General features: G+C 33.1%; 1 protein-coding gene across 2 annotated transcripts; it reads left to right on the top strand.

Annotated features, from left to right (window-relative positions):
* Positions 1 to 10,321: 10,321 nt before the first annotated feature.
* Positions 10,322 to 12,586, top strand: LOC126750464 (uncharacterized). 2 transcript variants are annotated; one of them, XM_050460090.1, is made up of 3 exons: positions 10,322 to 10,597; positions 10,658 to 10,755; positions 11,944 to 12,586. In XM_050460090.1, the coding sequence occupies exons 1-3, from the start codon at positions 10,351 to 10,353 to the stop codon at positions 12,466 to 12,468; spliced, it is 870 nt and encodes a 289-aa protein (XP_050316047.1). In that variant the 5' UTR covers positions 10,322 to 10,350; the 3' UTR covers positions 12,469 to 12,586. The 2 variants fall into 2 exon arrangements, with proteins under 2 accessions (XP_050316047.1, XP_050316048.1); XM_050460091.1 differs by lacking the exon at positions 10,322 to 10,597 and having other exon boundaries at positions 10,615 to 10,755.
* The last annotated feature ends 11,980 nt before the right edge of the window (positions 12,587 to 24,566 follow it).

The raw sequence follows: 24,566 nt of genomic DNA, 5'->3' as shown, positions 1-24,566 counted from the left end.
ATTAAAGACCAATTAAAAGTCCGGAATCTATGAGAATGATTATAACAATTGTGGTAAAAATTCCATATGGCAAACAAGAAAGTCAGTAAATGTCAAATTTCAAGAACATGTACCTCATGTGAAATATGGAAGAGTTGAAAAGTCAATATTGGTGCAAATCTTATTTTAATGCTGATAGTCCACATACAGCTAGAATCACACAAAATTTTGTGGAAGAGAAAAAAATCCGTGTTTTAGACTGGCCAGCACAATTATTAAATCACAATCCTATAGAGCATGCCTGGGATATGCTTCAGCAAAGAGTTCTTCAGAACCAGAATTAGTTTCAAAACCAGAGATTAGCTGTTTCAAGCTCTTCAATGGTGTTGGATAGTAATTCCTTAAGAAGATCAATGGACGAGGAGGTCACATTTCATATTATTTTTTTTCTGTTCTAGGTTTGTGTAAAATTTTCATTACAAATTCTTTGTCGTTTTGTACATATAGTAAATAAATTTCGATTTTTCTCACGAAAATCAGTATTTTGATATCACGTCATAATTAACTTGTTATTGGGGTATCTCTACTTATGATAATTACAGAAAATTATTTAAAATCACTTTGTAATTAAAATAATCCAATATCCCTAGACTTTGAGCCTGTGTGTAAATGATATCCCTTTTCTATAGCACAAAAAGAGAATTAAGAGGATATTGACTGCAGCAACCCTATAGAATATAATGCCATATCTCAAAAAGTGGCTCGCTCAGTTCCACCTAAACTTCGCAATAGTTTTTCTGCGCAAATCCTCGTTTCTTATTTTCTCCCAAGTTCACACCAATCATGGATCTCTCCATCTTCCTTTGTGCAAGTTTCTTAGCTGTTGATGATTAGCTGTAGTGTTAGCGTTTCTCAGCCATATGTAGCCCGCACTGATCTAAAACCCTTCTTTTAAGTATAGCGGGTTAGGGAGGGCGGGAAGATTTTTCTCCGTGAATAACAATTTCACGGAGAGAGAGTTCACTCATCTTCATCATACTCTTACACATAGCTGTAAAATCAAAATCGCTATGTTATTGCACTCCACTCTCAGAATGTACTTCTACTTGCAAATAAAATCTTCTTTTTAGATTGACGAGCATGCCATCCTTAAAAACGGCTTCAAATCTTCCAAAAGGTATACATGAGAAACTGAACCTTCTCTTTAGTTCGCATATATGGTAATCCTTTCATCCTACATTTTTCACACACCTCTTGCAGGTCCTGCAACATCAGTCGCATTTTTTCTAGATTATCCAAGAATAGCACTATATTATCTGCAAAACATGCTTTGTGTAGGTTATTGCTCAGCAAATACTGTAAAGTCCTTAGTGTCCAGGTAGAGTCATTGATGTATAGCAAAAATAATGTAGTGTCAAGGACAAAACCATATCATATTGAACAAACATCAGAAATATTACCCGAGGATGGAACAATTTGTTTTCTACTTGATGAGAACGATCTAAACCACTTTAGAGCAAAACCTCTAAAACCATAATTGAACAGATGGTCGAGCAGTACCTCATATTATTACATAAATATTGATAGAGCCCATCGATACCAGACCCTTTTGATTTCATTTAGGTCTGTATGTGAAAAAAATTAGTCCTAATATTAGTTTCGTAGAGTATGTAGAAATCTTAGATTAGTTGAAGAAATTCAATGGACCAATTATGGTTTACTTTATTTATTTTTAATTTTAAGCTAAAATTTTATTAAATATATTTAAAACTAAGTCCTTCTAGAAGTACAAGTAGGTATGGTCCTTTTATTCTTACTTGAAGAAGCCAAATATTAAGCGACCGCAAAAAATATATTGAACTCTGCCGTCCTCAGAGGAGTGCCGTTAAAATAAAACGGGTGGGTAATATAATAAAGTTATCTTCATAGTTTCAATTCAGCTTTTTTTTATAATAGTTTTACTAACAAAATTAACTTCAATTGCTTTGATCTGAGGGAATTTTTATCAGTTCTAAATATGTTTTTGGTTTTGAACAGATATAGAATTATTGATATTATTAAAATGTATTATTGTAAAGCTTACATGAGTTGTTTAAACGCTATACAATGTTTTAAGTTAGGGACGTAAGGTTTAATTTAAAATACAATGTGGTTTAAAAATTCACCTATTATACAATACCTTTTTATATTAAATTGCCTACTTTTTCGCAATAGATCAAGCAATCCGAAATTTATTGTCGGAATTGACAGATGCAATAGTGAATCGATTTGATACCCAACAACGTGCGTTTTATATCCATAGCTTTTATAAATTAAATCATTCCTACATCGCAGTTTTACGTCGGTTGGGTGCTCGTTATGCTCTTCACAACGTCAGTGAAGCACCTAGTACCAATCTCGTCAATTCTTGGATAAATAAATTTGGAGAATGGGATTGAAACTATTCATCCTTCTGGAATCGTACGAAATGTGCGCACTAATCAAAATATTCACCGTGTTAGCGATGCAGTTGTGCAATATCCACACAGATCAGTGCAAAAATATGCTGCGGTTCTCCAGTTACATGAATCTAGTTTTTCTTGTATCTTAATGAAAGACCTTAATCCCTTTTTGAATAGGATTTTGTCGTCAACAGGAATGTCCTTAATTTTCATAAATGGTATATGTATATTGTTTTTTGAAACTAGTATTTGGTATTTTATTTAGCATTCTTGGATGGTTAGTTGCATTATCCATAACAATTACTGAATTTGGATAAACGTTAGATAATGTTGCTTATTAGAAAACCATTTTTCAAATAATGCCGCAGTCATATCTTCAAGGGAATCAGCTGAAGATTGAAAAATATTTTAAGCAGACAAAAGTAACGCATTTTTTAACAAATCCTTCTGTACTTTCCGCATGAAGTATAATGACTCATTTGCCTATTGAGCATGGTGTATTCGAAACACAATACGTAGAATTATCAACCCAACGGTATTTAATTAGGGTAAGGTTGCCTATATTGGACCGGCACCTAAATTGGACCTTTGAAGATTTGAGCAAACCGACAATAAGTGGCGCCATCTGTCAATGCCAACTAAAACTACACCTGGAAAACTGTTAGAGTTTCAACACGTGTGCGTCTGTAAACAACGTTTGAGGAAATATTAGTGTTTTCGTGATTTTTTAACTTCCGATACAAATATACTAGTACTTACCGTTCAAGTAAGTAATCACAACATTTATAATATCATTATTTCTCAAGATTCATTAAAGAGGCCATAGTTTAGGGATTATTTTAGTGACCTAACCTCCAAATTGGTAAAATCCGTTGTGGGTGAAATTTGATATTGTTTAGTTTTGAGAACGAGGTTCTTAAATTGGACAGCAATTGACTTGTAAATTGGACCGGTCCAATTTAGGCAACCACTTCCATTTACTTAGTTCTTAATTTTTTTTTTCAGAATGTCATCACGTGGTAAATACTGCAAGTGGAGCACAGAAGATTTAAGCAGTGCTATTTCCGCTTTTCGTAATGGTTCTTATGGGCTTAATGAATGTGCAAGGTTGTTTAAAGTACCTAAAGCTACACTAAAAAGACATCTCGAAGAGAAAAACAAACGGGCAAATAATTCAATTAAAAAAATGGGCAGGTTTAGTGTATTTAATGAAGAAGTTGAAGCAGAATTGGCCAGGCATATTTTGATTTTCGAAGAGCGAATGTTCGGGATGGGCATACGAGACGTCCGCAAACTGGCATTTGAATTGGCAACAAGAAACAATTTGAAACACAATTTCAACACAGATAAACGTATGGCAAGCAAAAAGTGGTATTATGGTTTCATGTCAAGACATAAAGAAATATCGTTACGGCAGCCGGAGAAAACATCAATGGCAAGGGCTGCAGGATTTAGCAAAGTACGAGTTAATAAATTCTATGAACTTTAAAAAAAAATCTGTGAAGAGGATAAATTTACCGCCACACGCATATTCAACGTCGACGAGACATAGTCACGTGGCAGCTGCTCAACCGTACAACGGCAATGTCAGCAAATATTAGCCAAGAAGGGAAAACATCAAATTGGGAGCATTTCTAGTGGAGAGAGGGGGGCAAATACTACTGTGGTTTGTTGTGCAAGTGCAGCAGGGCAGTTTGTACCACCCATGATAATTTTTAAGAGGAAACGTTTTCAAGAGGAACTTTCATTAGGTGCTCCACCTGGCAGCATTGTCACTATTAGCGATACTGGATATATCAGTAGCGATCTTTTTGTGACATGGCTTAAACATTTCATTGAAACAGTTAAGCCAAGCCCTGAGGCCCCTGTTTTGTTATTGTTGGACGGCCACAGTACCCACAGCAAAAACCTAAAAGCTCTACAGATTGCCAGGGATACTGGAATTAGGTTGTTGCAGTTACCAAGTCACACAACACACAGACTCCAACCGTTGGATGTTGGATTCTTCAGAGCCTTTCAAAATATTTATGGACAATGCATTCAAAAATGATTGCGAAATAACGTGGGTCGAACTGTATCAATGTTTCAGGTTTTCAGGATAATTGGAGAGGCTTATGGGCTTGCTGCAACAGTGACAAACGCACAGAACGCTTTTCGTGCTAGTGGCATTTGGCCTATAGATGAAAATGTTTTTAAAGAATCTGATTTTGCAGCTTCAATGATGTTTGACAGTGCATCAAACTCTAACCATGAATCCCAACAGGAGGCATCTTCTTCTGAAGAAGATAATATTCCACTGGCGCAAGTCGTTAGGTCGCAAGGATTACGAACAAAGAGAGCAGCATCAACTTCCCTAAATATTTCAGTCCAGGATATTTCGCCGTTACCTATAAAAAAATCAAAATCATCAAAAGTTTGCCGCACCCAGGACGCAGTTGAATTGACTAGTTCCCCGTACAAAAACGAACTTGAAGCAAGAGCTAAGACATCTAAAGCACAATCGGTTAAAACTACTTTAAAATTTTCAAAGATTAGTGATAAAAAAAAAGGTAGCAAAATTAGGTGGAGCTAAATCGGACAGTTGGTATTGTGAATATGCGAGTCTGAATCAGTCGAAGAAATGATCCAGTGTCTTAAATGTAAAATTTGGTTTCATGCAAAATGTGTCAATGTATCGCTAAAAACTAAGATATTTTATTGTTCAAACTGTAAAACTTAAGATTATGATTTTTAATATTACATAATAATAAAGATTTTGTACATTTAGGTTAAGTTTATCAGTTAAAAAACGTTGAATATTAGTTTATGTTATGCTAATATATATCTTTTTTCGCGTTCCTCATGGTTAAATATAAGTTTTAACATCCGTCCAATTTAGGGCGCTAATGGTCCAATTAAGGATACCGGTATCCCAAATTGGACTTTTGTTTATATTTTTTTCATTTGAAAAATAAAATATTATAAAGTACCATGTATCTATTATTTGTGAATTTTTGGAATATAAACAGTACTTAGTAAATGATTTTTATAATAAAATTTTGAAATATTTATTAACATGTGTAATACAATAGATGTTTGAAAAGTGGTCCAAATTAGGATACCTTACCCTATGTCATGCGTAAAACCATGTTTCATCTAAATATATTTTATTATTAAGTTTATTTAATTTACGATATAACTTAATACTACGCCAATGTTTTAAAATAATCCAATTAAAATAAATGCAATTTTTTTGCTGCGGCATGGGCATTGATTGATCTGCTATTGAGGACCGATGCCGACGCAGACCTGCATCGTGCGGTCTCTTTGCAAATCCACTGCGGCATAGTATGCTGCCAGTGTACCGCCATCTTAAGATAATTCTGGGAAAAGAAGAACGTTTAAAACTGGCCTCGGTCTATCGGGCTTTTCGTCGGCACGCTTTCATCGTTTTTATCGTCATTCAAGCGAGATTGAAAAGACTATACAAGAAAATGATAAACTCCTGTCCTACTAGTAGCTTTACACAGATAATGAAATTGGTCAAATGTCACTTTAAATAAACCTACGTTAACTGCCTCGGTGCCAAAATTCAAATACAAATAATCTACTACAGTTTTTAAATAAGTCTTGTGGCCTGTGGAGAAAATGATGCCGATAATAACCTCACATGACCTCACTGTCACTATTATTACTAGGCGATAAATACATATAACATTCAAATCGTCAAACAAAATCGTAAATATATCTCACAGTGAATTCAAATTTAGCCTGAACGACAGCAATAAAGCGAAATTACCACCTCGAGATTGCACACACTGCCAAGCATCTAATATGTCATATAAAATGGAGCTATACTTTGTAGCTTTTTAGGTTCTAGAATTTTGGCGCTTTCTTTTTTACTTAAGTGGACATTTGTAAAATGCTTTTTTGCTTTTTATATAATTATTGAATAAGAACAGAAATAAATGTTAAAAACGTTAATATTGCTTTTGCATTAATTGGTATTGCCATAGACTTTTTTTGTCAAGGATGGCCTAAAACCTTTAGTTACCTTCTCAGACTTAATACTAGGTAAGTTAGAATGGTCTTTGTAATAAGTGGCCCTACAAGAGTTGGTAGGCTTTAAGCTTATTTATTAATGATAAATTGTTTGGGTTAAACTAGGCTCTTTAATTTTTAATTCACCTTTGTCTTTAAAAGAAAATATTACACTTAACTTAATAATGTGTCTCTTTGACTTACACCACTGTTGTGTGGCCCAATAAAATCTTTTATAATATATTTGAAATAAAAAAATTGAGTCAAAAAGTCTATTTAAAAATGTCTTTTTCCATGAATATGAAGAACTTACCACTTTTTATCCTATAGAGCCGACAACAGATTATCCACCAAGCTGATGGATTGTCATGTATTATCTTCAAAAGTAAATAAAATGAAACAGTAGCATTCTACATTGAAAATAGGGCTTGCCCTATTTTCAAGTAAATTTTTTTTAATTTAATTTTTAAAATTAATAGTCTAAAATATGCTTTCTACTTCTAGTCATCGGACGTTAGCAGAACTCATCTCATTTCTGGATAGACTTTTTGATAGCCTCAATATAAAACTGATGTCAAACCTGAGAGAAGAGCAGTTGCAATGCATGGGCAATTTTGGAGAGATTCTATACAAATCTTGAAAATTGAAATTTTTAAAGGCATTGTAATACCTGTAAATTTTACTTAAACAGTTTTACTTATTGTGTTTCACTGATATTTATTTAATTTATAATATTTACTAAATAACATTACTGGTAAATGAAGTAGGAGGTAATTCTTTGCTGAATTTACTTTTAACATTTTTACTAAGATTTCTACTTTGTAAGCATTGCTCTTCACTTAACATAGTTTCTAATTAAATTAAGTTGTTTAGTTAAGTTGTTATTTGTTGTTATTTTGTTAAGTTGTTTTTAAGTTTATACATTATGGAATTTGAACGAATTTTGATATTTTATTTAACGTTTTTATAAGTGTATATAACTGCTAGTTCTAATGGTATAACCTGTGAATGTTTAAATATAATTTCTTTTTATAATATAGTAATATACAGAGTGATTGATGGTTGATGGTACCTTACACGTTTACAAAAAACGGAAAATAGAATTTTTTTGAAAATTTGGCATCATGGGTTTTAGCTAGTGATCTAACAATTAAAAATATTTCTAGCGATGCGGCATTGCCGTTTATACCAAAAAGTAGTAACAACTTTGTTATTTTAAAGAATACCCTGTATATTATTTTATTTTCTTATCCGCTTTCGCTTTATGATTGTTTTTGTATAAGGTGTTCCTATACCTATTTTTAGTGGTTTTCGAGAAATTAATTATTTTCTCTATTTTTTGACCAAAACATAGCTCCAAATAAATTTTTATTACTACGGCACTGGAACGCGCAGAAAATTGAAACTATGAGTGTAATTTACGGAAGTATTATACATTAGTCTTCACTATACAAATTTGTTTTACATTATACAGGGTTGGTCAAAATTGGTGATTTTACCGTTAGATACAATACATGTCAAAAATGGCATTTCTTTAAATGGAACACACTGTATATTTTAACATACTCTAAAAGAACATTGAAATTCCTTTCTAACGAGGTATCATGTTCCTATATGTAAGTAGTTCGGTTTCTAAAATAAAAGCAAGTTTTTGTAAAAATCGGAATATTTTGACATATTTGCCTTGCGCGGCCATGAAAGGTCATGAAAGGTCATACCAAACAATGCTATGCTATTGACGTTTGTCAGTTATATTTAGTTGATCAATAATAGTAATACACGTGGGTGTTTCTTTAAAATAGTTACCTAAAAATTAATTGAAATAGAAAGAAATAGTTATTCAAATGTAGTTTTGATGAATCTATTTATTATTCATAAACAATGTGACAAAACTGTAGCATGAACATGCCGAAAGTTCAACAAAATGCACCGTAATTTACAAAAAATTAATAAAAGAAAACTTGTGCGAATACACAATAACTTTATACAATTTGTTTCATAACTTAAGAATGATTTAATTAGTTATCCTAAAATTATAAGTAATTTACAATAAGTTTTCAAAATGATTGCCATTGACTTCTAAGCACTTCAAAATCCTGCGTTGTACAGTATGTGTTGTCGCTGCTTGTATTTCAAAAGGATCTTATTGACCAATGCTGCAATTGATAAGTCGTTGACGCAGATCCTGTGTACTGTTTACCGGTGTCTTGTATACCATTTGCTTAAAATTACCCCAAAAGTAAATATCAAGTGGTGTAAGATCAGGTAATCTCGCAGGCCAAGTCCATGGTCTTAAGCGCCTAAACCAGCGGCCATCGAATTTCTCAAATAACTCACGTATCACCTTCTCAGTGCAATGAGCGGGTGCGCCATCTAATTGGAACCACCAAGTGCGATAATCTTCAAGCGTTAAATTCTCAGAAAATCTTCTACTGCTGAACGCAAAATCTGAAGCTATTTATGAGTTTCATGACCCATCGTAAATTAAAAAAGCTATTTAATTATTTTTAGTAAACAAAAAGCATTAAAACTGAATTTTTCTTGAAATTCCATTTCCTTAACCGCATGTGAATTTTGAGTAGTCCAAAAATGTTGATTTCTTCTATTAAAAATACCTTCTCTAAAAAACTTTGCTTCGTCTGTCCATATAATTTTTTTTAGAATTTTTGGATCCTCTTGAGTGCGTATCAGAATGTCTCACAATACCAAACGCGATGTTGGTAATTATCCAGTGCAATTTAAAGGGATGCATATTATTGTCGTCCAGAATTTTTTGCATAGAATAATAAGTTAGACTTAAATCATCTGCTGCACTCCGGATGTAGGCTAAAACATTCACGATGTTGTCCTCATCAAACGTTACAGGCTTTACCCAAGTCTTGTACTTGTATCATTCTTAAGTTGTGAACCAAATTGTATAAAGTTATTTTGTATTCGCAGAAATTTTCTTTTTTACATTTTTTGTAAATTTGGGTACATTTCGTTGAACTTTCTGCATGTTCTTGCTACAATTTTGTCACATTGCCCATGAATAATAAATAGATTCATCAAAACTTCATTTCAATAACTATTTCTTTCCATTTTAATGAAGTTTTAGGTCACTATTTTAAAAAACACCCAAGCGTATTTACTATTAATCAACTAAATCTCAAACATCAATAGCATAGCATTATTGCGTCATGACCTTTCATGGCCACCTAAAGCAAATATGTTTTTTTTATTCTTTCTTTATTTAGCAAAATCTGCTACATACATAATAAAATACATAGTATGGCATTTCATATAATATTAAAAACTAATAAACTAAAATTAATATAAAAACATTTCGATTTTTACAAAAAATTGCTTTTATTTCAGAAACCGAACTACTTAGATAGAGGAACATGATACCTCGTTAGGAAGGGATTTTAATTTCCTTTTAGAATATGTTATAATATACAGTGTCCATTTTAAAAAATGCACGTATCACAACTTTTGTATCAACTTTGGAGCTATATTTTGGTCAAAAAATAAAATAATATACAGGGTATTCCATTTAAAATAACAAAGTTGCTACTATTTTTTGGTATAAACGGCAACGCTGTATTGCTAAAAATATTTTTAATCGTTAGATCACCAGCTAAAACCCAGGATGCCAAATTTTCAAAAAAAATTCATTTTCCGTTCTCCGTAAACAACTAAAGGCGAGTTTAGACTTGACAACGCAGGAACTGATCCACCGCGAATGCTCAAATGTAAACTGTTGTGCGCGCATGCTCAGCCTGTACGTTACCGTGCGCGAGTACCCACGCACGCGATCCGCCGACTGTCGGTCTCGGGACCGTGTTCAAAAGGAATTAATGAACCGGCGAACGCTCAGTCTGAACGAGTTTAGCTGGGTGGTCAGTGTTCGCCTCGTGTTTTGGCAAATATGGAGTGGAATAACGATACTGCTCTTGTGTTGATTGAAGAATATAGAAAATTTGAAATACTTTGGAATGTAAAGCACTCAGAATATTATTCAAAAATTAAAAAAATGACGCATGGGAAAGTCTTGTTCGGAATGGGAATCTGCCACAGCTTTATGTTGAAGAAGCGCAAAAAAAAAATGAAAAGTTTACTGGGCTCGTTCCGACGTGAGAAATCCAAAATAAGGAGCAGCGGAGGAACAGGAAAGGGTAATTTGAACACAAAAATCGTATTGCTGAATGTGTTGAATTGTTTATTTTTGTTGTCAGGTGCAAAGGATATTTACATATCGAAATGGTTCGCGTTTGACAGCATGCAGTTCTTAATGGATAGGGATGAACCAAGGAGAGGATTAAACACAGAAAATGTAAGTAATTTAGAAATAGTTATGCATATTATAGGTATATTTATACATATTTACAAAAAGGTAAAAATCTACGTGTAGCAAATATACCGGGTGTCACTTAAGTCCCCGAACGGCTGAATTTTTCGCGTATGGGTCATTTTTTGTGTAAAAGGTGCGTTTGAGAAATATTTAGTCGTTCCGGAACTTAATTGACACCCCGTATATTTGTACGAGCGCATAGGAATTAAAAACAACCCTGTACTCTGTAGTAGTTATGCATATGTGTCTTGCCAAACGAGAGCCCCGGTGGTTACAAAAAAGTCTGCAAACTCGTCACGGATGGTTTGTGCTGTACGTGTAGATCTTCGAGGTATAACTGTCATTGGCAGCATCGAACTTTGACTATTTGTGGCTATTTCTCGACGCCCTTGGCCTTCCACTAATGCCCCACAATTTTCAGTGTCCAAAAAATTCTGGGGAGTGTAGGTATTGCTTGAAGTATGGCGGCGTAAAAAATTATGAAGATAGGCAACTGCCATAATCACGATCTGTGCCTTTTTCGGTTCTAACAACAAGGGCTTACGCAATACTCTAAACACTGCTGACATAATTCCAAAAACGTTTTCAACTATTCTGCGTGCTCTGCTAAGTCGATAGTTGAAAATCCTTTTTGTCGATCCTCCAGGGTGAACTCCTGAATACGGCTTCAATATATTTTCCTCCAGAGGGAATGCTTCATCGGAAACAATAACATACGGAACTTCGGTGTGTCTTCCCGACAAAGCCTTCGGAGGTGGTAGTCCTAATGTTTTTCTCACGAGATGTTGATGCAGCTCTGTTTTCTTGAAAACTCCCCCATCCGAGATTCGTCCTTGAGTACCAGCATCAAGAAAGATTATGTTGTAATTGGCATCTACCAATGCAAACATTACAATACTATGCGATGACTTGTAGTTATAAAATTCGCTTCCGCTTTTAATAGGGGTTTGCAGTACGACATGTTACACATCTCGTGAGAGTAGACAGTTTGGAAAATTCCACATCTTGTAGAATTGCTCCGATACCAGCATCCATTCTTCTGGCGTTTTTGGCATCTGAAACAAGACAAAACATATTTCTAATTATTTATATTATTAGTTATTAGTTCATAATAATATAGTAATATAATTTATTATAAACTACTTGTAACGCTTAAATGGACTTTTGTAGGACGAAGCAGGACCAGACCAAGAGGTTTCAGAGGAAAGTCAACAAAAGCCGCTGCAGTCGCATTTGGAGGATGAGGGGAGAGACATGAGTCCGGTTCCATCTACTCAAAGCTTGCCATCGCAGTTCACTACTGGTTCACAACCAAACTCGGTAAACATACAAAAGAAGAGAAAACAGCAAACAGAGGACCCAAGAATACAAAAAGCTTTTGAGATCTTGGAATCCAGTTCTAAACGCAGCAGAAGTGAAAACAAATATTCTGGTTATTGTCAGCACATTGGCCAAAAACTTATGAGTTATTCCAGCAGAACACAAACATTAGTAGAACACGAGATTAACACTGTGCTATTCAGAACTGATATGGGTTATTACGATCGTCTTTCCACTGTAGCTGCCTTATTGCCACCATATCCTGTTACCACATTATCTACCACTCCACAGCATCCACATTACACTTTCACAACTTCTAGCACACCAGCTCCATATCCGCAATACACCACTCTAACCACAAACACGCCACTTTAATCTCCTCTCACTGACCAAACTTCTAGCGCATCTACAGCCACCTCCTATTATGATAATCCATCATCGACTGATTCGGCTGTAAGCCAGTACTTGACTCAGTTTAGAGAAGAAAACTTATAGAACGAATACCTCTTTATATATATGTATTAATGAAGGTACTATGTCAATATAATAAGTATAATAAAGATTTCTAGAAATTTGACTTACTTTTATGTAATCCCGAAGTACGTCTGTAATGGCTAGGCATACTTCTGGAATAATGTTACTAATTGATTCTTTGGATACGTTAAACAGGTACTGCAGACTGCCAAAGGAATCTACGGTCGCCAAAAAACGTAAAGTTATCGCCAGACGTTCTCGTGGTGATATAGCTTCTCTTAACTGCGTGTCCTTTTTAGCATTTTTTGGTGCTACCAACCTCAGTAAGTATTCAAAGTCAGCACTTGTCATCCGTGTAAAGTTTCGAAATTGGTCACATCCAATTTCAGAAGTTAGATCCCTTAGCACATCACTTCTATCACGAAACAACTGCGTTTTCCACCAGCGCCTTTGACGTTTCTTGGTTTCTTTTTGCTTAATTAGTTTATAAAATACAATAAACGCAGCAGCCGCAATTTCCTCGTCCACCATGATTGCGCACAAATGGACACACTCTGCGAATAGAGAATTCGTGTGTGGATGATCGTATAACTAAACAAAACTGCGAGCGCAAACGCACGCTCATTCACGGTGAATCAGTTCGTGCGTGCTCAAGTCTAAACGCGCCTTAACGTACCACCAACCATCAATCAGCCTGTATAGTGTGAATATTCTTTATTTAATTTCTGAAACTCTGAAGACTGGTTTATCGCAGATAGTGGGCAATGTATGGGTCTTTTAGAAATTATAGTACACAAATAGGAAAAGTGATAAATGGAGGCCCTTTTCTAATATGGAGATTATATAAATGAAGTCATAATAAAAAAATCCTAATTTAAGAGTTTTTTAATTCGGCCATTGTAGTTTCATAAAGACCACGCATTTCCCACTAACTTTATCGCATGGTATAATAGATTTGACTTTTGCGTAACAGTTAAATTTCAAATTTTCCGCTTTTATGACATCACAAATCCATTTTCACAAATCCATCTATGACTAATTTGAAAATTGTTGCGGAGTTAAGAAGTTTTTCAATAATGATAATACACTTGTTAAAGTCCATTTCCATTTCTTCAACTTAGTTTATTTTACTTCTACTAAATAATCGTGAAATTTTTTATATTAGTTTGAAGCTTCATATCTCGTGAATCCGTCTTTGAAAAAAAGCTTATAGTGTTATTAAAGATTTTCTCATCTAAAATATAGTTTAATATACTTTTAGTGTAATATATATTTTTAATAATAACTTGAATTATGAAAAGTTTTTATGTAACTGATTAAATATAAAAATCGATTCCTATTTTTGCTTTTTCCTTTAAGAATCATTAGAATTAGAAAACTTAAGATCTATTTCCCTACAGCATTCTCCTTATCTAAATCCAAGTAAGTGTTGTTTGTTAATATGTAGTCCTAAAAATGATGTGCAAATTATTAAAAATCAAATTAATGTTAGGGTAGGTGACGTGTCTTTAGAAATATAGGAAAATATAAAAAATCTTGGTCTTACTTTTGACAAAATCTGCGCATTTGACGAGAACGTATCTTATTGTATCCAAAAAGCTTATCTTACTTATACTTATACTTACTTAAATTATTATACAGCAATCGATACATTCTATAGCAAAGATTAAAAACAATTTTATGTAAGGCTCTCGTTCTATCTGTGTTTGACTATGGAGATGTCGTTTAAGGAAACTGCTTGACACAAATTAAAAAAAAATATACAAGGAGTGCAAAATTCTTCTTTGCGGTATATCTATAGAATCCGTAGATATGAAAGAATTTCTTATAAACAAACTGGCTTAAAAAACCAGGCGTACATGCACTGTGCATCTTTTCATAATAGGTTATGATTTTATAAGACACCTACATATCTTTACAATAAAATTATCTACAGATCGCATGTACATAATATAAATATTAGATTTAAAGGTTTGATAACACTTCCTTTACATCGAACATCTATGTATTCATGAACGGAGTTTTTTCTATAATATTTCAAAGGTTTGCAACTTTATTCCCGATTGTTTCAAGATTTTGCAACCATGAATCTTTAAAATCTTTAATTATTATTTCCAGTAGAAGAGTTGAGTAAAAAAAATATGCCTATATTAAAACTTTAAACTTTTTAAATCTATCTCCTTTCTATTTGCTATTTTAAAATATATGCCCTATTGATAATTGATAATATATATTTATTTATGTTTTGTAAGATTTTTCTCTTGAATTTAGGTACTATGCATATAAGGTTAAGTAGAGCAGGGTAAATAAACCTATTTGTATAGGTTTTCTACATCTGGACTTCGCCTCTTTTCACAATAGTACAATTATTTTTAGGATAGAATTATTTGTAAATTTAACTTAAATTGTGAAACAATAATTATTATTATTGTTATTATCATTTTATAATCACATAATAAATCACCCTTTAAATTATATTAAATACAATATTCGTTAAAATAATATTAGAACGAGACTCCTTGGGTATTCAAAAATGCATAAACATCTTATACATCTAAACATCTGTATGTTGTAAGTCGCGAGTGGAAGGTGAGTGCAGGGGGAGAAAGAGGAGGGAACAGGAAACATTAATATCAATAACTTCATATACACACATCAAAATGGTCTAGGGAACACATACAAATATGTTAATATTTTTGAGAAGATTGGAAAAAAGTGAATTATTGCAATTTTTTTACATTATTCGAATAAAATAACAATATAATTATTAACTTTTTTTTGTAGATTATAATTTACTCATAATTTATGGGCCAAATAAAAATAAAGAACAAAATCCCATTTATTACCGTTTATTAAAAAAAATTATAAAAATAAAAAATTACCAAATACAAATTAAACTAGTAGCCAGATGGTCCACCTCTATTATTAATAACACTTTGGCATCACCTAGGCATACTTAAAATTAAATTATTAATTAAGTCTTGGGGCAACTCCTCCCAAACATGTGTCACAGCAAGACGAAGCTCCAGACCGCTTTGAAAAAAGTCAAATCGTTGAAGAAGTTGCCTTTTTAACCAATCCCAAACATGCTCAATTGGATTAAGGTCCGGTGAGGTAGAGGGCCAGGGTAGAAGATTGATTTGAATTTCCTCAATAGCGATTCGTACAAGCCGTGCTCGATGTGGTGAGGCATTATCTTGCTGCAACAACGAATTTGGGCCCATTTCGCGTAAATATGGAACAATTACAGGCAGTAGTATATTATCCCTATAACTTATTCCAGTCATTGTATTTTCCACAAAAATAGGTTCGTTTTTCCGTCAAGTCTAATGCCACCCCAAAACATTAGTGATCCACCACGTTGCCTCACTAGTTCCCGGGCATGACGCAAACGACTTTCATTTCCTTCTTCTCTCCAGACACGAATTTTACCAGAATCAGGATAAAATGAAAATCGAGACTCATCCGTAAAAAGAACTATGGCCCATCTTTCTTGATTCCAAATTAACATGTTGGCACCACGTTAATCTTGCACCTCGATTTCCTAAAGTTAACCGAGGAACCCTTAGGGGTCTTCTGGCATGAAGTCCTCTCTCATGCAAACGGTTTCTAATAGTTTGACCTGAAACCTCGACGTTATACACTCAGAGCTGCTGAACCCAAGCAGAGGCTGTTTCCGTGGGATTTCTTTGAGCTTGCAAAGTTATAAAACGGTCTTGGGCAGGTGTGGTAACTCGCGACGGGCTTTGATGCCGTTCTCTAACATCATTTGTCTCTCTATATCTTGTCCACAAACGGTTAATTACACTGGGAGATGTATCCAAAGCTCTTGCAACGTCTCTTTGACTTGTTCCTGCCTCAAGCATTCCCACTGCTCTTAGCATTTCGAGTTAAATGTCGTCTTTCCATTTTTATTGAATAAAAACTAAATCACAATTGTTCGGTTGGAACCACAGAAAATGCGATATTGCGTTAGAATTTAAAAATGCCGGCCCCGGCAGCGCGGTGGGTATACAGGGTGCCTCCGATTAAGTCGGCACTATTGGTATCTTTGTTAATATTTAAGATACAGGGTCGGTTAAATTAGCAAACTAGTAAGATTTTTTCTGTTGATTAAAATGGTGAAAATAGAAAAAAAATTGCACATCGCGTTTTCGAGAAAATGTGAAAAATGTACTTTTGTTAAATGGAATCTCCTGTATATTTTTACATAAATTAAAAGATAATAATTTTCTTAATAAAAAAGTTTATTTACACTAATAGCCTAAACCTAAAAATAACAAAGTTATAGCGATATTAATAATTTTGTCAAATTTAGGCAAGTTGGCCTTGAACTGTTTGAGAGCAAAACAAATAAATCATTGTTTGAATAATAAAATGACAGTAGCCATACAGATTTTATTAAATAGAAAAGAAATACTGACAGTTACATGTTAGCAAAGTTTGTGATTTTTGTAAAATTTAAATTAGTAAAATGCCTTTTACGCATATTGAAAAATATGATATGTTAGAATGTTACCTTGTATGTCGAAAAAATAGTGACAGAGCGCTAGAAGAGTACCGCCAGAGATTCCAGACTCATAACTTGCCAAACCGTAGATACTTTTTAATTCTCTACAGAAAAATTTGAAGTAACGAAAACGTGTTTAAAAGAACTAGAAGAAGGAACCAATTTATAGTAAGTGAGGATGTTGAAATTTTTATTTTGGCATATTTTAAAGCTCATATGGAAAACTCAACTAGAGATTTAGCAAGAGCTTACAGTGTGAGCTTAGTAACAATTTGGCGGGTCTTAAAGAAACACAAATTTGTGCCATATAAGTATCGACCAGTACAAACATTGTTGCCTGGCGATAACGAAAGAAGACTTGCTTTTTGCAACTGGTTACGTAATGCATATGAAGCTAATGATAATATTTTAAACCATATAATTTGGAGCGACGAAGCTAATTTTTCAAACAAAGGTATGTTTAACCGTAAAAATGTACACTATTGGTCCCAAGAAAATCTTTTCCTTACTGATCCCAGAAATCCTCAAAATCAATTTAGTATAAACGTTTAATAGGAAGCCAAGTAATAGGACCTGTGTTTTATGATGGCACTTCGACTGGAAGGAGATAGGTTGATCTCATATTATCTGGAGTGCTGGAAGATTATTTGGATAATGTTAACTTGGAGAGACGGCAACAAATCTATTTTCAACAGGATGGAGCACCTCCCCATCAACTAAATGATGTAAGAATATTACTTAATAGACTGTTTGACGATAAATGGATTGCGACACATGGCCCGATTCGTTGGCCACCTAGGTCACCAGACCTAACCCCTCTAGATTTTTATTTTTGGGGTTACGTAAAAAATGAAGTGTATAAAAAAAAAATACAGAACCGTTGATGAACTTCAAACACATATTAGGCAAATAATTGGATCAATAGATAGAAGATCAATCTTAAAAGCTACAAGACGTGTGCTTAAGTGTGCTCAGAAATGTATTGAACAAGATGGCGATGTTTTTGCTCATTTATTGTAAATTAGTAGTTTTACTTGTTATTTATTTCAAAGCCAACTTGCCTAAATTTGACAAAATTATTAATATCGCTATAACTTTGTTATTTTTAGGTTTAGGCTATTAGTGTAAAAAAACTTTTTTATTAAGAAAATTATTATCTTTTGATTTATGTAAAAATATACAGGGGATTCCATTTAACAAAAGTACATTTTTCACATTTTCTCGAAAACGCGATGTTCAATTTTTTTTCTGTTTTCACCATTTTAATCAACAGAAAAAATCCTACTAGTTTGCTAATTTAACCGACCCTGTATCTTAAATATTAACAAAGATACCAATAGTGCCGACTTAATCGGAGGCACCCTGTATACCTGCCTAGCAGTCGTGAGGCCCTGGGTTCGAGCCCCAGACTTGGCATGGTCGTTTGTGATGTCCGATTTAGTTTAAGTACTAAAAAATTATATAGAGGTTTTTTCGTGACTAAATGTGCTCAGCACAAGGTCAATAAATTAAAAAAAAAAAAAAAAAAAAAAAGAATTTAAAAATTATAATCTGCGTTTTTTCGACAAAATGTGCAAGTAGCAAAAAACGCTGTTCTGGCATGATTTTTTGTACCCAAATATTTATTTTACTTCGTTGGTATCTTAATATTAAATGTAGTATCTATTCCGTATGAAAATATAAATATGTAAAAATTTATAAGGCGAAAAAAACTATTTTTCTAAGTGTTCCTTAGACCATTTTGATGTGTATATATGCAGACTGCGACTAATTTCAAGGAAGAGACGATAAAACAGGACCGCAATTAAAATTTTATTTTCTAAAAGTATATAATTTTATGATTGGTCTGTTTATGAAACGTAAAATAAATGGAGACCCGAGGCTGTAAAAGAACCCGCTTAAAATGAGTAAAATTAATTTTCAGAACAATTGCTCAGTTAAATTTCGCATAGGTCAACAGTGGCGATAATTTAATTTACATTTTTTTATCGAAATTAAAAAAAAAATTCCAGGCCACGTGACTCATATACGTGTCACACATCGAAATTCGGTTTTAAAACTGTTTACCATCACTGCGTCATAGCAACTATACAATATTACGGGTGTGGAAAATACATTGCTTGGCTTCTTTCCCAAATGGAGGGGGTGGGGCATCATTCGCGGCTGTTAAGTCAGACCGGTATATCTGCAAATTGCATATTTTTGACACATCCATCACATTTATTGACTTAGCACTTATTATAGATTGTATTGTAGTGGTCAATATGGAAAAAGTTTAAATTTTCAATTATTGCACCTAAACTAGGTATAAATGACGAATAAATTTGAGTATCGTCTGCATAGAGATGATATTTACAATATTTTAAGGAATTTGCAATGTTAAAGGTATATATGCTATATAGAAGTGGGCCAAGTATACTACCCTGAGGTACTCTTGATATGACACGAAAAATTCTGATTTTTTTCCCTTTAGGCAAACTCGCTGTTTTCTGACAAAAATGAATTAATTAAAGAAGACGAAGCCTCCTTAAAGCCTATATATTTTAATCAAGATATTATGATCCATCATATCAAATGCTTTGGAATAATCTAATAGCGTTGATTAAAAAGGGAATCGCCTCTTCAATCAACGCTAATAGTATCAGACAGAAGTGACAATATCGTCCACTATATCACTCAGTGCCGTCGAACAACTATATCGAGGTCTAAGTCCCGACTGTTTGGAAGGAATAATATTAAGTCTGTCAACATAGTTGATTATCTGAGTTTCCATAGCTTTTTCCAAAATTTTTGAAAAAGTTGGCAAAATTGATATTGATCTTAGTTGATTTACTTCAGTAGGGTTATTAACTTTAGCCAGAGGCAAAACGTTAGCTACTTTCCAGTTTTTGGAAAAGTATGAGTTCTTGATGTAGCTATTTATGATGTGTGTTATATATGGTATTATAAAAGGACAGCAAAAAGAGAGAAGTGTTATATTCAAGTTATCTGCACCAATAGCTTTAGATTTTATATTAAGAATAATTTTATAAATTAATTCTTCATCAACAGGAGTAAATTAAAAAGTCATGTTATGTAATAAATTATTAATATAAAAGTTCAGCAAATCAAGTTTAGCATGTTTATGATTATATCCTATTTCAATAAAATATTTGTTTAATTGGTCAACATTTTTTAGGTGATCTGGAATTGTTTTATTTTTATTTTTAAGAACATTTAATTTTCTAAGCTCAGCCTATTTCTCTTTTAAACTACAATTCTTAAACTTGTGATTAAGATATGGTTTTTTTCAGCTCTTATAGCACTTGTAAGATTTCTTAGATTTTTGTAGTAATTCCAATGGACAGGATCCTTAGTGCGCTTAAAGCGATTAAGTGCTTGATTACGAAGATTTTTCATCAATCTGATGTTATCGGTTATCCAAGGATTATACGACTTTTTTTTACCATTTTTTATTATTAACGGTGCATGTGTATCAAAAATGCTTAATACTGTTGACGTTAAAAAATCTATTTTTGCATCAATGTTGTTAATCAGATAAATGGAATTCCAAGATACACTTTCGATGTCGGCCTAAAACTGAGCATAATCAATATGGTCTAGGGATCTAAACAAATATGTTATATATAATTAATATAAGTTTCTTGTCATGCTTTCAAGTCTAGACAAGTCCATTTCTAAAATATGATCCTCATATCGATGGGTTTTTAACAAAACATCGTAAGCGACTTTCCTCGAATTTTACAAGAAATGTTTTTTCTTCTATTTTTTTTCTTTTTTAATAAAATTTGTTGTTTTTTTTCTGAACTCCTAAAATCCTAATTTAGATAACTTTAAAAATTAATTTTTTGTAAAATTTTACAATTTTTCGGGTATATTTGTCGCTTACAATATTTTGTCAATACCTTTTTTAAATTGTCAATTATTTATTTGTGGGTTACGATAGAGTTATGTTGGAGCTTACGATGATTTTGGGATTTAAATTTTTAAAACGGGTAATATCAAATTCTTTATTAAACATAAATTATCTATTCAAAAAACGTATTAATATAATGACTGTATGAAAAAAAATATTAAAGATCGTCGTTTTGCTCTTCGTCGTCTGTTTCAGCTAAAATATCTGGAATTTCGGCCTTGACTTCAAATTTTTTTACTCGCCTGCAAATTTTTTGGTATAATGTGCTTATTGCATAGTTCCATTAGGTTTTGAAACTTTGGAAGGGAAATTTCTAATGGGTTTTTGTAAACCGGTTCCAGCTTTTTCTGTAACACTTTTGATCTTCTACGTATGAAATGAGAAAAAATAATATTTAAAATAATAGTATGTGTTCGTAGGTATGAATTATTTTAACAAACCTTTAGGAACTCCACTTGAAATAGGCAAAACACAAATTTCGGCGGTATCGAAATAAGAATGCTTAATTTTTAGTGTGTTTTCTTCTTTGTTCATAAATACGATTCTTACTTGACTGATTTGAATTTTTTTTTCCATTGATATATTTACTATTACTTTGTAAATAATTTTCACTTACTGATTTCCATGACAGAAAATCAGAATGTTTCATGCTTATAACTTTAAAAGGTTCAGGGTGAATTCTCGAATTTGCAATTATGGTTGGCCATTTTGAGGGTGCCTAGATAACTCTCCTGCGAGTAAATCTTTCTATTGTGGCATGGACTGTATCTACTGACATATAAGTATATCCAGGTAAAAGGAAGGTTATTTTAATATGACGGATGTTAGCGGCTTTTTTTAAAAATGTATGCAGCATTATAAGCATGGCTTTATTTTTATTCTGACCAGTACAGCTATCGCAATATAGTGCAATTGTTTTTACGTTTTTGCAATCATTTTCAATTTCCAGTAAATATTTATAAAGAACGATGCAAATTTCGTTGGTGCCTCGGTTTCCATCTACTTCACCCCATAAATAGCAATAAGCTTTTCTTGTTGTGCTTTCATAAACCGTTTCGTTGTAAAATGAATACTTTCGTGAATAGTATAAAAGCATGTTATCGCCATGAGGTGTATTTAAAACTTTTTGAAGGTCGAAACTTGCACACAGAAAACTATCATCCTCTTTTGCGATCTGTTGGTCTGCTAAAAAGTTTTGTTTGCACTCATCTTTTTCTTTGATATGAAATTGGTACTTCACTTCATCTGCTTCACTGAATTTGTCGTCTTTGTCTTTTCTAGATTCGCAAAGAATACATTTATCCTTTTTGGGAAGGTAAAACCCAATATTAAAGTCATTATTGAAAATTTTCCTGAATTCTCTTAGTGATACATTAGTTTTTACTTTGCGAGACTGTAACTGCTCTTTTGAAAAGCCAATATAAATAAGATACATTTCTTAGTTCGCGGGGTAAGTATTTCTTAGTTGTGCTTGATCTGCAATAATGTGATGCAACTGCGGGTAACTTTTTAATAAAGTCATGAACTTCATTTTTGTCTTCAATTGAAGTTTTATGAGGTGGGTTGTGTCTGCCTCTTTGATCGACTTTGGGAAATATTCCAGTTGTTGGCAAACCTTAATTTCCTCTTCGTTCCATTTTATTGTGTAAGTGAAGGTTTTATTTCTTCTACTAAGGTTAACGTCATTTACTCGTCTTCTTTTTACTTCCCGTTCTTTTATGCATGATAGAAGCGAAACCCTTTGTTTGGAACGACTGCCTAGGCCCCAATAATATTCGAATATCTCATGTCGCTCTTGTTCCGTTAGTTTTGCTGCACATCCATTTTGACACCTTTTATTTTTACAAGGATTTTCTTGGACCATTTTTCCAGCCCCTAATGCTCTTTCTGTTTGTCTTACTATTATTTTTGATATCTTTTTAGTTTTCTTTATGCCTGCGCTTCCTACAATGTCTGGGGTGATATCATGTCTGCGATCTGATATTTCTGAATCAGAAAAGCTCGTATCGGAATATTTTTCTTCATGAAAAGAATATTCGTCAGAGTCGCGTCTATTTTTTTTAGGAGTTTTATTTTCATCGTTTTCTGATTCTGAACTGGATGAATAGTCTACCAATTTATTTGGCATGATTGGTTTTTCAATATTACGAATAAAAGAAGCATTATTAGTAGTTTCCCCCAGATCATTTAAATTTACAGGCTTAAGTGGATGAATAATCGGAATAATATTTGGTGGATGTTTACCTTTTGGTGCAAAATTACCCAGTGGTGCAAAGTATCTTGCTTTATGGTACTAAAAAATTACATAATACTAACTTACCATTAGGCAATAACAGTAATCACCGCAAAATTACAATAGAATACTTAGTACACATTAAAGGTATTATACCACTTCTTAAACACACTACTTAAAAAAGCAATAATTTAAACGGACGGTAATGAACCTTGCAATATCATGAAAACTAGTGGAATGACAAAATAAACGTGTCTTTACAAGATTATATCGCCGTTAGGCAACGAGTGGGGGTAAAAAAATTGTCGTAATTGACAATACCAAATCGTAACCATCCCGATTTTACGGCGTATGCGATCTTTTGTCAGAAACATGTTGGCGCATACGATAAAAATACTGACATTTTAAAAAGCGTCTGGAAATAATTGGTGGTTACGATCAAGTAAATATTCATTTTAGGCAGTTAATAGTGAATATTAAAGACGTGGAAAGTACTACTAATGTGTATTTTATCGTAAGCAACAGTTTATCCAAAAAAAGCAATTTATGGACTTTTTGTCGCTTACGATGTTTTGTCAAAAACCCGTCGATATTCTGTTGTATTTTGTTTCGTGTTTTGATATATAAGATAAACATAACACTAATCTTTCTCCGGTGCAGAAGGGGGAAAGGTTGTATGACTTGAAAAGAGCTCTGTACTAGCAGTAGCTATTTCCTGCAGAAGAAGTCATACTTTACTTCTTTCTTTCTTTTAGATCATGTCTGTCAGGTTCGGTAACGGATTTTTTATGATCGATATAGTCTGGAGAACTTTGAGATCTGCTGTAATTACAACGCATTCTAGAAATTTTTTCCCATGTGATCTTTGCACTCGTCACGAGTTATTTATTATTTCGATCTTTTCCATGATTGCCTCTTATTTCCAAGCTTGGCATACCTATTTTTTATCAATTTTTTCAAAGGTTGAGCGTATAGCTCTGCCCGATAGATCAAAAAATGTTTAAAAAAATTATTTGCATACTTGTATTTTTTCTCCATCTTTCATTATCGAGTATTATTGATTAGAGCAGCTTTTACTTTTACGATTCAATGGCATTCCTGGGAACAACTATCTGTGTCCTTTGTAAGTTTCCCATTGTGGCGTTAACTTTACAGTATTATTATTTTGCCAAGAGTTTGCAGACGGTAGCTCAGAATTATTGGAGGCTTGGGATTGTTCGAAGGTTCACTTATAACTGGCTATTAAAGAATCTAAACTTGATTATAACTATTAAATAAGAGGGCGCCACTTAGTTTTTTTTTATAAATTAAAAAAAAAACTAAGAAAAAACTTGGTATAT

Source organism: Anthonomus grandis, chromosome 2 (assembly GCF_022605725.1).
Source record: "Anthonomus grandis grandis chromosome 2, icAntGran1.3, whole genome shotgun sequence".
NCBI classification, from domain to species: Eukaryota; Metazoa; Arthropoda; class Insecta; order Coleoptera; family Curculionidae; genus Anthonomus; species Anthonomus grandis.
The sequence above is the reverse complement of the archived record's forward strand: the minus strand, read 5'-3'. Positions and strand labels throughout refer to the sequence as shown.